This window comes from Trichechus manatus, unplaced genomic scaffold, assembly GCF_000243295.1.
Source record: "Trichechus manatus latirostris isolate Lorelei unplaced genomic scaffold, TriManLat1.0 scaffold00286, whole genome shotgun sequence".
Taxonomy (NCBI): domain Eukaryota; kingdom Metazoa; phylum Chordata; class Mammalia; order Sirenia; family Trichechidae; genus Trichechus; species Trichechus manatus.
The window spans coordinates 71,403-87,080 of record NW_004444222.1 but is presented as its reverse complement, the minus strand read 5'-3'; the positions used below and the strand labels follow the sequence as shown (position 1 = coordinate 87,080).

General features: G+C 36.7%; 1 protein-coding gene across 3 annotated transcripts in view; it reads right to left on the bottom strand.

The window, feature by feature from the left end:
• The window catches only part of LOC111819162 (protein FAM13A-like), a 139,013-nt gene that overhangs the window by 90,171 nt on the left and 33,164 nt on the right, over positions 1-15,678 (bottom strand). For 2 of the 3 annotated variants that reach the window (XM_023725105.1, XM_023725107.1), the window contains exon 1: positions 4,505-5,000. In XM_023725105.1, the coding sequence (XP_023580873.1) occupies positions 4,505-4,751 (247 nt within the window). In that variant the 5' untranslated portion in view covers positions 4,752-5,000. Of the gene's footprint in view, positions 1-4,504; positions 5,001-15,678 lie in introns of those variants that run through there. The other variant, XM_023725106.1, reaches the window with a different exon arrangement.

Sequence of the window (15,678 nt, the reverse complement as noted above, 5' to 3'; positions counted from 1 at the left end):
CTATGTTTTGGGGTAATTTGTAAGGTTGAGGTATTGGTGGTTCAAAGGGAGAATTCTCACCTTCCATGCAGGAGACGCGGGTTCAATTCAGCCAATGAGCCTCACGCACAACCACTACCCATTTGTCAGTGGATGCTTGCGTGTTGCTATGATGCTGAACAGGTTTTAGCAGAGTTTCCAGACTAAGATGGACTAGAAAAGAAGGTCTGCCTAGCTACTTATGAAAAACAGTCAATGAAAACCCTACGGATCACAACAGTCCAACCCACAACCCATCATATGGATGGTGCAGGACTAGGCAACATTTCATTCTTTTGTGCATGGGGTCCCTAAGAGTTGGAGGCTGACTTGACGGTAGCTAACAACAACAACAATTTGTTAGGAAGCAATAGACAACCATTCCTTTAAGCACCTGCAGAATAAGAGGTACTAACGGTCAGCTGTTCGAATCCACCAGCCTCTCCTTGGAAACCCTATGGGGGCACTTCTACTCTGTCCTATACGGTTGCTATGAGTCAAAATCGACTCGATGGCAATGGGTTTGGTTTTGGTTTATTGGAAGACTTCAGCTAATCATTTCAAATTGTTTCCTCTACAGTAAAAAGTTCATCTTTAACTTCATATATTCATTCTGTCATCAAGCAACTAGCACCTAACAAAAGAGAATCCTATCCCTGTTCACTGCCCAAATCCTGAAAATTTCAAATTTTGTGTCCTCTTGTACTTACCCAGCTCCTGAGCCTAACTTTGCCTCCTGTTTTTGGCCTAGCAAACGCCCCTTGGATCTGATTTCACATAGTGTTTTTCTGGCTTTGACCTTAAGCTTTCTCTTCCAACAAGGTCTTTTTTTTTAACCTTCCCTCAAATAAATATACTTCCAGTCATTCCAAAATAACTCAGTTCCAAGAACTGGCTGCGGTCTTCCAGGATCACACTGGGCCATACTAGTGGAAAGATAAAGCGCAAATAGAAGTCACAGACGCTTATGCTTCTCAACCATTTTTTTGCTGCCTCCATTCCATTTATCTGCATAACTCTCTTGTCTCAGGAACATCTCCCACCCAAAACAACTCTCGTCATACTTAGTGATTTTCAACCAGGGGAAGTATACCTCTGGACGTGGATTTAACACACTCTAGGGAAAACAATCCATACAGTTTAAAAAAGCCCCTTAAGAGCTTAAATACCTCCAATATCTCTATGAGGCTTGCTCATTAAACTATCTATATAATCTCCAAGTCCTCTTCCTATTCTAAATTTTTAAGAATTTATGATTATCACAGAAAAATTTAAAGGAAGGAGATATTGAGAAGGCTTCATGGAGTGGAGTTACTCTCATACATTTCAGAGATTCTTTTTTTTTTTTTAATTTAAGCAGATATGGCTTAATTATCATAAAACATAACTTACAGTGGTTTAGAATGAAAGAACAATTATATAAGTTAAACAATGTCAACACCATTGATGGCTACTTTTTGTACAATTTAAATATTTATTTCAAAACAGTATGAATACATCATTTGAAATTAAATATATCAGAAGTCAGAATTTTCACTTTGGCCCATCAAGTAGTATAACTATCTATAAGCATCTTCTGACATCTAGTGGCAACTGGGGAATCCTACACTATTTAAAACCTCATAATCACAGTACCTTAGTAACTTCACAGTAAAGTAACGGAAGGAATCCATTAACATCAACAAGATGAGATATTTTAAAATAGTAAAAAGGTGATATGACTCCTCATTTATAATAAGATTTTCCTCTGAAATGAAAAATAACTGTGCGTGTGTGTGTGTTTTAAGGAAAAAGTCAAGTTTATTTAAAGGCTTTGATATAGGTAGTGATTCAACCTCTTTCCTAAATTCTTTTATAAAGACAGTTTTCCCTCATGTCAAGCTGTTAAATGCCTGAATTTACATTAAAAAACAGTAAAGTATGACCAAAATGTCTACCTTTGGTTAAATTAAATGATCTATCACCCCCTATGTCTCCTTACCTGACAGAGTATCCGATGTATATAACAAGTGCATATTTGTCAACTTGAAAAAAATTACAAAGTACATCAATAAAACTAATTGATGTATCTTGCCCTCAACTTCATACCACTTTTCAAACTTATAGAGGCTCTTTAGTTTATTAACACGATAGTTTTACAAACAATAAGGAACTTCTGGTGGCTGACAAAGTAATTAAATATATGTTGTCATTAGTTGCCATCAAGTCGATTCTAACTCATGGCGATCCCATGTTTGCAGAATAGAACAGCTCCAGAGGGTTTTCAAGGCTGTGACCTTTCAGAAGCAGATTGCCAGGCTCGTCTTTGGAGGCGCCTCTGAGTGGGTTCCAACCACCAGTCCTTCTACTAGTGGTAGAGCACTTAACCATTTGCACCACCCAGGCTCCTTTTTAAATACAGGTGTCAGGCCCTCCCTTGTCCAATCAAGCTTCTGTTTCAGTAGATCTGGGGTACTGCTAACACATGTGCATTCTAGAAAGATTTCACTAGTGATTCTATTTCACATACTTAGTTAAGAATGACTAATTTGGACTATTAAAAATTTTAGTTTTGCATTACCTAAATAAACCCTATAAAAAAGTATAACTCAGAAGTATGCTAAAGAAATGTAGAAGAAAACCAATCCTCTATTCAAAATCTGCTAAAATTCTTAAACACTGATGGTGTGAGTTCATGCCTATAAAGAGTAGTTCATTCCTATAGAGAGCAGTTAGCAACATGACCAAAACGGTAAATGCACGTATCTTTTGACCTAGCCTGTCCACTTCTAGATAGTCTACTAATACACTGACACATGCTTGAAACAACACGTTAAAGGTTAGTCGTAGAATTACTGCCTGTAAACAGAAAAAGATAAAAGAAAATAAAATAAAAATAAAAGAGATAACTCCTACAAAGTAAGGACATAAACCTGGCTCTTCAGTTTTCAGAACATAATATTGTTGTCATCTACATACACGGTAACTAGAACATATAGACCCCCTTTCTTAATTAACAAAAAATACCTGAACTTCTCAGGCCTAGATTATTTTCCATATAGCCTCTGTCAAGTTTCTATACAGGACAATCCTTCTCATACATTTCCAATGAAGGATTCTTACTGGCAGAGAGAATAGATTTGTTATCTTGGGAAGAAAGGGGGCCTGAAGTAAAGTATAGAATTTCTTTGAAGTCTCAAGTTTTTCCTTTGGAAAATCTCCACAATTTTTATATTCTACTCTGCAATGAATCCATGTTTGTTTTAGTATATGAATGATGCAAATTGCAAACTTTTCCCTCAGAATATTTCCTTCTCAAATCTTTTGAAGTTTTTTTTTTTTTTTTTTTTAATATAGTTTGGAGTTCTCCTATCACACTACCCTAGTTTTGAAAAGTACAGATTTAGGGGATAGGGAATCATTCTCTCCAATTATCCAGGTTTAAGTCCTATTTCAAATAAAATTATCAAAAAGCTGCATATCTGGATCATATCACTCTGTTGCTTCACAGAATTACCTTTGTACAACTATGCCTTAACATCTTGCTCTTTGAAGTTACCAATGGTTGCTGGAAGAAAAAGCTATATGTAGATTGTTTGAAATTTTTGAAATAAAATAAAAATCATCACCGAATACACAGATCAGTGCCCATTACATAAAAGACTGGTGACCAATTCCTTACACAGATCAGGGCCAGAAGAAAAAGAAAGGAAGGGCACCTCTCTCTCACTCAATGACTCAGTAGGCTGCATAGCTGTCATGTAGATAGCAAACCTGCTGGAGTTAATTCTGACATACAGTAGATATAATTTATCTTATTATAAAATGTACTACTACATTACTCTCCTATTGTTTTACATGCTTATTTTTATCACTCCAAAAGTAAATGCTCCCCCTCAATGGTAACCCTATTAAGCTTATGAACATAAGCAAAGCATCCAGTAAGTTCATGATTGACCTCAGCTGAAAGAAACCCCCCGAAATTGTTGTGTTAAAAATTATTGACTATCAATCAGAATTCAATTAATCCAGAGAACTCACTATTAATATTAGAAGAATATCTGTATTTTAGCACTTACCATGAATCATTTCAAACTAGAAACTTCAATAACTAATATACTGTTTTATGGTTAATCAAATTAAACTCATTTCCGTCGAGTCAATTCTGACTCATAGCGACCCTACAGGGTAGAGGAGAACTGCTCCATAGCGTTTCCGAGGAGCAGCTGGTGAATTCGAACTGCCAATCTTTTGGTTAGCAGCCAAGCTCTTAACCATTGTGCCATCAGGCCTAATTAGCACTGTCAAAATAATGGTACAAAGAATTAATGCTCTTAACAGCCTTTTTTTTTAAGGGAAAAATATATCACACAGTAATTTGATATTTTAATTAAGGTGTTCTAGGGAATATCCTAATCATACTTTATGACGTAATTAACACAAAAACATTTTCTCTGCATGTGAGAAACTGAAAAAACAAACAGAATTAAAACATGACTTAACTTACCATGCTGTGTCAAGTACTCCACTATATTCCACACTATAGCTGGAATGCCATTCTCGGTGAGCCCCTGCTGATGAAGTTCTTGGAGACTGACTCCAAATAACTTTGTATAGGTAGAAGCCCTCTGCTCGTTTAGTGGCAGCACCACTATCTTTTTCATGTCTTCTTTCAGCCGAACCGCTGCTTTACTTTGCTTAAAAATGCATAAGAAGAAAGAGCAGTCAGTCATATTTACCACAGGAGGTTGCATGGTTACAACAAAAACACTTCAATTAAAATTTAATTGTTTGGAGACGTATAGTAATGGTCCCCACTTATTTTTCACTTCAACTCAAAATCTCTAACATGTTGCTCAGTGTTACAAATGGTGCACAGTGATATCATCGTTAAAAAAGAGTGAAAAATAATGAGAAACCTAAAGGCGCAACTTAACTGTAGCTAAGAGATGGAGCAATACACTGCAGTATCTAAAACATATTACTACAGTAACCAAGGGGTGTGACCCACAAGTACCTGGTTAACAGGAAAAGAAACCACTAACAAGTCAGAGAGATCCTGAAACAACAAGTTTCAAAAGATGAAAAATTACCTAGATGTCATTTTTAAGGTAGCTTTAATTTGAAGTGTCAGAAATAAAATTTATAAATGTAGTCAATATTTTATTTCTATGATTTTATTAAATTTATAAATATCTCTGTAATTATTTGGCACATTAAATCCACTGAGGGTCAAAATGCCTATCTCTGAAACAACAACATTTCAGGTACTCATGATATAAAGTTTTTCAACAAAACTGTATATATTTTTAAAACTGCAATTTACATTCAATTAAGTTACCACCACAATGAAATATCCATACAAGTTTGTTTCTTCTTTGTATTAGAAATTTGTACCTGAATAAAATTTTATAAAAGATAAATTTTAATATGGTTTAATATAACTAAGTGATTGTTTAAAAAAGTAAGAGAAATTTGTAACAGAAATTTGAAGTACGAGAAATTTGTAAATTTTCTTTGGGTGTAAAAACATATCTTCCTCAACAGAATATATAGGAAATTGTAGCCAACCAGGTATATCTGGTGAGCAAGCAGGCAAGAAATAACAAGTAACAATGAAACTTTGAAAACAGTTTCAACTGCAGCATCAAAAACAGCTGATCATGAGGTTAAATTATACAAATTTTAGCTAATTTTTATCTTTTTAAAAGGATAATACAGTATAGTGCTTTAGAGCATGGATTATGGAATCAGCCCGCCTTGTGTCAATCTCATTCTTATTCCTACTAGCTGTGTAATCTTGGGCAAGTCATTTTCCTCATATGTAAAACGTGCCTCAGTTACCTCACATGTAAAATGGAGATACTAAGAGGTTCTACCTCACAGGAATGTACAAGGATGAAACAAACGCATAAAGGAATGAGAACAGTGCCTAGCACACCACTAAGTGCTGATTATTATATAATCATCATCATTCTTCTGGGAATCGTTCTGATTTCTTCTAAAAATAATGGAGAGCTACTTAACCATTCCTACATTAAACACCTGTTGCACATTAAAAGCTGCTGTTTAAGAAAGACATCATGGTCGAGGCATGAATTGTCTAAGGACCTAATTACTATTCTCCATATATGCCTAATCTTCTAAAACATATAAATATGATTTCTGAATGACAAAGATAAAATAATTTCATAAATTGTTCTCAGACTCCCTAGAGTTTTTCCTAGAAATTCTCAAGGTTTCATTTGAAATCATGTCTACATCTGAGTTTAAAACCTTGAATTAATATTCTTTCTGCTAAAAGGCCTGCTCTTTGCCCTGCCCTTGAGTCAGAATTACAGACAGTATATGTTGTATCTCCTGTTAACAGACAGTGTAAATAAGCAATCTTGGCATTGTGGCTCAGAAAGTTTTCAAATAAGAGACGTGCAATTACCATCACACATTTTGAAGTGACTGCAAATTAAACTACCTGTTTACTCAAAATATAACCATATTACATAGCATATTTATATATAATCATAATAAGAAAGAAAGCTTTGATTACTGTTTTTAATCAGTAATCTAATTCAGGCTAACAGTTTTACAAAAGTAAATACTGTTTAAAAATCAAGGAAACAGCAATTATACTTTCATAATAATAAAGGAAGATCTGATTTTACTTTTTAATTGGTAATCTAATTTAGGCTAACACTTTTTAAAAAGCAAATATTATTTAAAAGACTACAATGAAATATAACAGTTACACGTTCTGAGGCATCCCAATTAATCCTTCAGTGACCATAAATAGATATTATAGGGTTATGCTCATCTGACCCAGTAGCTCCAAGAGTCAGGTAACAGGAACCAAAAAGGAGATATAACTAGTAGTTTATATATAAACTACTGAAGTACTTTATTGTAAGAAAATACAACAACTTAGAGCAAATATAAAATATCCTTTGTGGTAAGTAATAAAAAAATATTCAATAATCCCTTGTTGTTAGCTGCCATTGAGTCAGTTCTGACTCATAGCGACCCTGTGTACAACAGAAAGAACACCGCTCAGTCCTGTGCCATCCTCACAATCATTGCTATGTTAGAGCCCACTGTTGCAGCCACTGTGTCAATCCATCTCATTGAAGGTCTTTCTCTCTTTCGCTGACACCCTACTTTACCAAGCACAATGTCCTCTAGGGACCGGTACCTCCTGATAACATGTCCAAAGTACGTGAGACAAAGTCTCACCATCTCCTCACTACTAAGGAGCATTCTGGCTGTACTGCTTCCAAGACAGATTTGTTCATTCTTCCGGCAGTCCATGGTATATTCAATATTCTTCACCAACACCATAACTGAAAGGAGTCACTTCTTCTTCAGTCTTCATTATTCATTGTCCAGCTTTTACATGCATATGAGGCAAATGAAAACACTATGGCTTGGGTCAGGTGAACTTAGTCCTCAAAGTGACATCTTTGCTTTCTAATACTCGAAAGAGGTCTTTCACAGTAGATTTGCCCAATGCAATACATCATTTGATTTCTTGACTACTGTTTCTGTGGGTGCTGATTGTGGATCCAAGTAAAATGAAATCCTTCACAACTTCAATATTTTCTCCATTTCTCATGATCTTGCTTACTGGTCTGGTTGTGAAGACTTTGGGCATACAGCAAAAACAGTGCTCAGAGGTCAATTTACAGCAATAAATGCACACATCAAAAAAGAAGGGCAAAAATCAAAATATTAACCCTACAACTCAAACAATTAGAAAGAGAGTAGAAAAACAAGCTCATAGTTGCCAGAAATATGAAATAATAAAAACTGGAGCAGAAATAAATGAAACAGAGAACAGAAAAACAATAGAAAGAATCAACAAGACTAAAAACTGATTCCTTGAAAGGATCAATAAAACCAACAAACCGCTAGCAAATTCACCAAAAAAAAAAAAAAAAACAGGAGAAGATGCAAATAATCCAAATAAGAAATGAGATAGATGACAGTTACAACAGAACTAACTGAAATAAAAAGGATCATAATAGACTACTACGAAAACTTGTACTCCAACAAATGTGAAAATCTAGAGGAAATAGACAAATTTCTAGAGACACACTATCTACCTAAACCAACACAAACTGAGGTAGAAAATTTGAAAAGATCCATAACAAAACAAGAAATTGAAGAAGTCATTAAAAAAATACCCCAAAAAAAAAGTCCTGGCCCAGAAGTCTTCACTAGAGAATTCTACCAAACATTCAGAGAAAAGTTGACATCAATTCTACTCATACTATTACAGAACATAGAAAAGGAAGGAATACTCCCAAATTCATTCTATGAAGTCAGCATAACCCTGAAACCAAAGCCAAGCAAAGACAAGACTAAAAAAGAACACTACAGACCTATATTGCTCATGCACGTAGATGTAAAAATTCTCAACAAAATCCTAGCCAATGGAATTAAACAGTATATCAAAAATAATACATCATTACCAAGTAGGATTCATACCAGGCATGCAAGGATGGTTCAACATTAGAAAATTAATCAACATAATCCACCACATACATAAAGGAAAAGAGCCACACGATCATCTAAATCGACACAGAAAAGGCATCTGATAAAGTCCGACACCCATTCCTGATAAAAACTCTCAGCACAGTGGGAATAGAAGGGAAATTTCTTGACATACTAAAGGCACTTATACAAAAACAACAGTCAACGTATTCCTCAGCAGAGAGAGACTGAAAGCATTCCCCTTGAGAATGGGAACAAGACAAAGTTGTCCTTTATCACCACTCCTATTCAACATTGTATTGTGAATCCTAGCTACTTCAATAAGGCAAGAAAATGAAATAAAGGGCATTCAAACTGGTAAGGAAGAAGTAAAATTATCCACAGATGATATGATCCTACATATAGAAAGTCCCAAAGAGTCTACAAGAAAGCTACTGGAACTAATAGAAGGATTCAGCAAAGTGGCAGGATATAAGATCAATCTACAAAAATCAGTTGGATTCTTCTACATTAACAAAGAGAACTCTGAAAAGGAAATCAGGAAAACAATACCATTTACAGTAGCCCCTAAAAAAGACAAAATACTTAGGAATAAATCTAATCAAGGACATAGAAGACATATACAAAAAAAACTACAAAACACTACTGGAAGAAACCAAGAGACCTACATAAATGGAAAAACATGCCATGCTCTTGGACAGGAAGACTTAACATTGTGCAAATGTCAATACTACTCAAAGCAGTATATAGATATAATGCAATCCCAATCCAAATTCCAACAGCATTCTTCAACAAGATGGAAAAACTAATCACTAACTTTATACGGAAGGGAAGGAGGACCTGAATAAGTAAGGCATTATTAAAGAAGAACAACAAAGTAGGAGGCCTCACATTTCCTGATCTCAGAACCTACTATACAGCTACAGTAACAAAAACAGTCTGGTACTGGTACAACGACCAACGGAACAGAAATGAGAACCTGGAAGTAAATCCATCCACCTATGGACAGCTGATCTTTGATAAAGGGCTAAAGTCTATTAAATGGGGAAGAGGAAAGTCTCTTTAACAAATGGTGCTAGCAAAACTGGATATCTATCTATAGAAAAACGAAACAAGGTCCATACCTCACCGCATACACAAAAACCAATTCAAAATGGATCAAAGACCTAAATGTTAATGCTACAACTATAAAATCATGGAAGAAGAAATCGGGACAATGCTAGGGTCCCTAATACATGGCATAAATAGCATACCAAACATTATTAAAAATGCATAAACAGCAGAAGATAAACTAGATGAGTGGGACTTCCTAAAAATTAAACAATTATGCTCAACAAAAGACTTCTCCAAAAGAGTAAAAAGAGAACCTACAGACTGGGAAAACAGTTTTCACTAACACATATCTGACAAGGATCTAATCTCTAAAATTTACAGAAAACTTCAACACCTCAACAACAAAAAGACAAGTAATCCAATTAAAAAATAGGCAAAGGATATGAATTGATACTTCACCAAAGAAGACATTCAGGTGGCAAACAAACACATGAGGAAATGCTCATGATCATCAGACATCAGAGAGATGTAAACCAAAACTACAATGAGATACTATCTCACCACAACAATAATGGTATTAATCAAAAAAACAGAAAACAACAAATGCTGGCAAGATTGTGGGGAGACTGGTACTCTTACGCACTGCTGGTGGGAACATAAAATCATACAATCGCTATGGAAAACAGTGGGTGCTTCCTTAAAAAGCTAGAAATAGAAATACCATATGATCCAGCAAACCCACTCCTAGGTATATACCCCAGGGAAAAAAGAGCCATGACATGAATAGACATATTTACTCCCATGTTCATTGTAGCACTATTCACAATAGCAAAAAGCTGGAAACAACCTAAGTGCCCATCAACAGATGAATGGATAAACAGACTGTGGTACATACACACAATGGAATACTATACAACAATAAAGAACAATGATGAATCCACAAAACATGTCACAAAATGGATGAACTTGGAGGACATTATGCTGAATGAAATAAGTCACCAAATATTGTATGAGGCCACTACTATAAAAAAATCAAGAAAAGAGTTATACACACACATGCAAACATTCTTTGATGTTTACCAAGGATGGGAGGGGGAGGGAGGGAAAATCAACTAGAAAGAAAATGTGTTAATATTGGTGAAGGGAAAGACATTACACAACAGGGGAGAAATGAGCACAACAGGATCACAGGATCAAGGCAAAGGAAGGCACTGAGAGGAATGCAAGACTATAGGGCAATCACGGTAATTATAATAACAGACAACCCTAGAACAATAGTATTAACAAATAATCTACAAATGGGAATACACGTAAAGAGGTATTCTAAAAAGGGGTGGGAAAGTGCAAAGGAGCACACCCACCTGCAGATATAGGTTTGGTTGCACATGTAACTACACACACCTTTGTAGATGCTGCATGTATATTAATATAGACAACAAAACACACAAGGGACAAATTCATGGAAAGTTACTAGACATAACCAAACACCTCACAGGGCCAACTTACTAGGCTTGAAGGCTAAGGACCATAGGCTTGGAGGACGTCTACATCAGTTGGCATATCACAGTTCATAAAGACAATGTTATACATTCTACTTTAGTCAGTAGTGTCTGGGGTCTTAAAAGCTTGTGAGCAGCCATCTAAGATATAACTACTAGCCTCATCCTGTCCGGATCAAAGGATAGTGGAGAAAACCAAAGACTCAAGGGAACAATTAGCCTAAAGGACTAATGGACCACATGAACCACAGCCTACATGACTCTGAAACCAGAAGAACTAGATGGTACCCGGCTACCACTACTGACCACTCTGTCTGGGATTACAATAGAGGGTCTCAGGCAGAGTGGGAGAAAAATGTAGAATAAAAATAAAATTCATAAAAAAGACTGGATTTACTGGTCTGACGGAGACTGGAGGAACCTCCAAGACTATGGCCCTAAGACACCTTCTGACCTGGAACTGAAGGAATTCCCAGAGACCACCTTTCAGCCAAACAATAGACAGGCCTACACTACGAAATAAACCATAACACCTAAGAGGAATGAACTCCTTAGAACAGTTAATTTTATGAGACCAAAAGGGCAAAATATGCCCAAAAGCAAAGATGAGAAGGCAGGAAGTGGTAGGAAAACCAGATGAAAGGTAACAGGGAACACAGGGCAGAAATGGAGAGAGTGCTGACACACTGAGGAGATTGCGACCAATGTCTTGGAACATTCTGTGTTCAAATTGTTGAACAGGAAACTATTTTGCTCTGTAAACCTTAACCTAAAGCACAACAAAACATTTAAAAAAGGAAAAGTATCACAAATAAAGAAAAAAAAAAAGACTGAAAGTAAATTAACTACTTATTATAAGACAATTTTATTCTAACATGTTCCTTAGGACTATAACTGTTTTTCTTCCAGCGTATCTTTTTCACTGATGCTATCTAGATTTTTCCTAGAGAAAACTGTTTACTGAGTTCTACTGTGCAATTTTAAGTCATTTATACATTTTTCATACACTGAAACAGTAAAAATTAAACAATTCTGTAGAAATATTCTCTAGTTCCCTCATTTAAAAAATCTCTAATATTCTCACTTTACGATATGTCAAAACAGTAAATTAACTTGAAGGAAGAAGATGCCATAAAAATAAATAACTGCTATGACATTCATTTGAAATTGAATAAATTACTGAATTGGAAGAAAAATTGATAAAAGCTAGTAAGACACCATTTACCAATTAAAATACTATTCTCTCTCAATGACCTATGTTTATTATTAAGATCATGGAATTCTGCTTTCAGCCTTGGCTCATCTTTCAGTCCTCCAGGTAACTGAAGCAAGTACAATGGAAAAAAGAGTCATGTGTTAAATTTCCAACAGTTTAACAAATGAAAAAGTACAACTGGCTAACGGCAACAAATTCTGGGAAGTACATAATGATTCCGAGAATCCTGGAATACTACAAGACATCTCAGCTTACAAGTCTAATTCCATGACAGATGCCTCTACAAATCCTCCTATGATGATTCAGCCTTCTCTTTCACACTTCTGATGATGGGGCACTGACTAGGTCAATGTCATGGTTTGAATTATGTCCCCCAAAAATGTGTGTATCAGTTTGGCTGGGTCATGATTCCCAGTATTGTATGATTGTGCACCATTTTGTAATCTGATGTGATTTCCTTATGCGTTGTAAACTCTATCACTACCATGTAATAAGATGGATTAGCAGCAGTTATACTGACGAGGTCTACAAGATTAGATAGTGTCTTAAGCCAAACTCTTACAAGATATAAAAGACAGAAGTGAGTAGAGACACATGGGGACCTCATACCACCAAGAAAGTAGTGCCGGGAGCAGAGCACATCCTTTGGACCTAAGGTTCCTGTGCTGAGATGCTCCCAGACCAAGCGAAGACTGATGCATCACAAGAACCTTCCTCCAGAGCCAACAGAGAGAGAGAGAGCCTTCCCCTGGAGGTGATGTCCTGAATTTGGACTTGTAGCCTACTCGATTGTGAGAAAATAAATTTTTCTTTGTTAAAGCCATCCACTTGTGGTATTTCTGTTATAGCAGCACTAGATGACTAAGGCAGTCATAGACGACCAGATCATTTCTACACACTTGAATCTTTAGACATTTCTTTCTATTGGGCTGTAACTGCCATTACATTCTACCCAGCTCTAGGTCAGCTCTATGAACTTTGCAAGGAAAGTTTATTTTCTTTTACATATTTAAATAACTTCAAGTAATTTAAGGTATCATTTATTATGTCTGCTCAGCCTTCTATTTTGTGCTTACAATCCAGTATCATTGCTGTTTTAGCACACATTCAAAAATTATTCAAGTTTTTAATTTACTTTAACCTTTTATACTGAAAAACTTCAAACATTTATAAAAACAGGTAATAGTTTAATGAACCCAATTTACCTATTACCCAGTTTCAAAAAGTATCAATACATGGCCAATCTTGTTTCATCTAAACTCTTTCCATGGCCCCCAATTATTCTAAAAATTAGCTAACAACAACAAAAAAAAAAAAACCCAAAACCCAGACTTCATGGTATTTATATTTTAGTAGTGTTTATGTTTAATCTGTTTATCTAAAAGACAAGTACTCTACACATTACCAATTTAATATTCATTGCCTTTATGACTGTAAACCAATATTTATTTCATCCAGATAGACCCTGTTCTTTGAGCAGTCTTTATTTTTATTAATTTGAATATAATGAAACTAATACATACACTTGATCAAAACTAAAACAACAGTGAAGAGTTTAAACGGAAAAGTCTGCCTATGCCATCCCCTCTGCCATAGCTCCAAGGGTTCTTGTATACCCTTTCAGAGTTTTTCTATAATTAAATAATAGAAATTTTCTACAATTAAGTATATATATGCATATCCAACAGAATGTGGAAATTATCAAACAGTATCATTAATATCACATGCAAGTAAAATTCTGCTGAAGATCATTCAAAAGCAATTTCAGCAGTACATCAACAGGGAATTGCTAGAAATTCAAGCTGGATTCAGAAGAGGATGTGAAACAAGGGGTATCATTGCTGATGTCAGATGGATCTTGGCTGAAAGCAGAGAATACCAGAAAGATGTTTACCTATGTTTTTATTGACTGTGGAAAGGCATTCAACTGTGTGGATCACAACAAATTATGGATAACATTGCGAAGAATGGGAATTCCAGAACACTTAACTGTGCTCATGAGGAACCTGTACACAGATCAAGAGGCAGTCATCTGAACAGAACAAGGGGATACTGCATGGTTCAAACTCAGGAAAGGTGTGTGCCAGGGTTGCATCTTTTCATCATACTTATACAACCTGTATGCTGAGGAAATATTCCAAAAAACTGGACTATAAGAAGAATGTGGCATCTGGATTGGTGGAAAACTCATTAACAACCTGTGTTCTGCAGATGACACAACCTTGCTTGCTGAAAGTGAAGAGGACTTGAAGCACTTACTGATGAAGATCAAAGAATACAGCCTTCAGTATGGATTACACTTCAACATCAAGAAAACAAAAATCGAGGCGGGGTCAAGATGGCAGAGTAGTGAGACACATCTGGTGCTCCCTCTTACAACAAAGACCCCCAAAAAAGAATGAATCGATTATATATACATGACAATCTAGGAGCCCTGAACAAAAACGGCAAAGTTAAGGAATTGGACTGAGTGGCACGGGGAGGGAGAGATGGTTCGGAAGCAGCGAGGAGTTGCCAGACCTGATCCAGTGAGATCCTGAGCCCTTCACGGCAGATCAGCTTGGGGGTGAGTGGTGAGGGAGGCAAGAAGTGGTGCTTGGGACGCATTTTCCACATCAGGAGAGACCCAGCAGCAGAGAGTCTACTTGGCCATCCAGTACCAGTGAGAAGCAGCCCTCCATCAGTTAAAGATAAATACATGCGTCTGACCAACCACACTGACCAAAAACACCCCCCTTAGGGAAAAAAACCACTCTCCAATTTACCTCCCAGCTCCCTGCTATGCACTGCGTCCAGGAATGGCTTCAGCAACTGCCAAGTCCCCTGGGCCGGAAGTAGGACCCGTCACGCGCCCTAAGCCATTCTCCCAGCCTTGAAGAGTGAACAAATTAACAAACAGAAGAAAAAATAATATGCCGGCTCCCCAAAGCTAGGAATTCAGGGTAGATACAGCTCCTTTGCCTAGGCACAGGCATAAGGGATCAATGGACTTTGAGTGCCTTTCCCCCTGCATAGACTTGTGTGGGCGCATTACAACAGCATAGGCCCTCATTACTGCAGTACAACAGGGTATATACCTCAAGTCTAACTTCAACTGTTTCAGCTATGAAGTGGCAGGTTTGTGACATTTGACACTGCTCTGCCCATTAAGCAGGGTCTTCACCAACCCACATCAGGGGCCTGAGGACTGGTGGCTCCACCCATGTCACCTAGTTACTTGTGACAGGGGCCCAAGAATAAGAGGTGGCCCCCAGTCCTCACAGCCAACAGCACTGGGTGCTCATAGTCTGGCTGCAAAATTCACCCATCTATGCACTCTAGGGACACTCAGAGGTGGCCATCGGCCCCCTGCCTTGCTCAGCCTATGTCCCCCTGCTGCAGCTGGATACAAGTGCCTACACCAATCATCCATGCCTGTCTAGAACT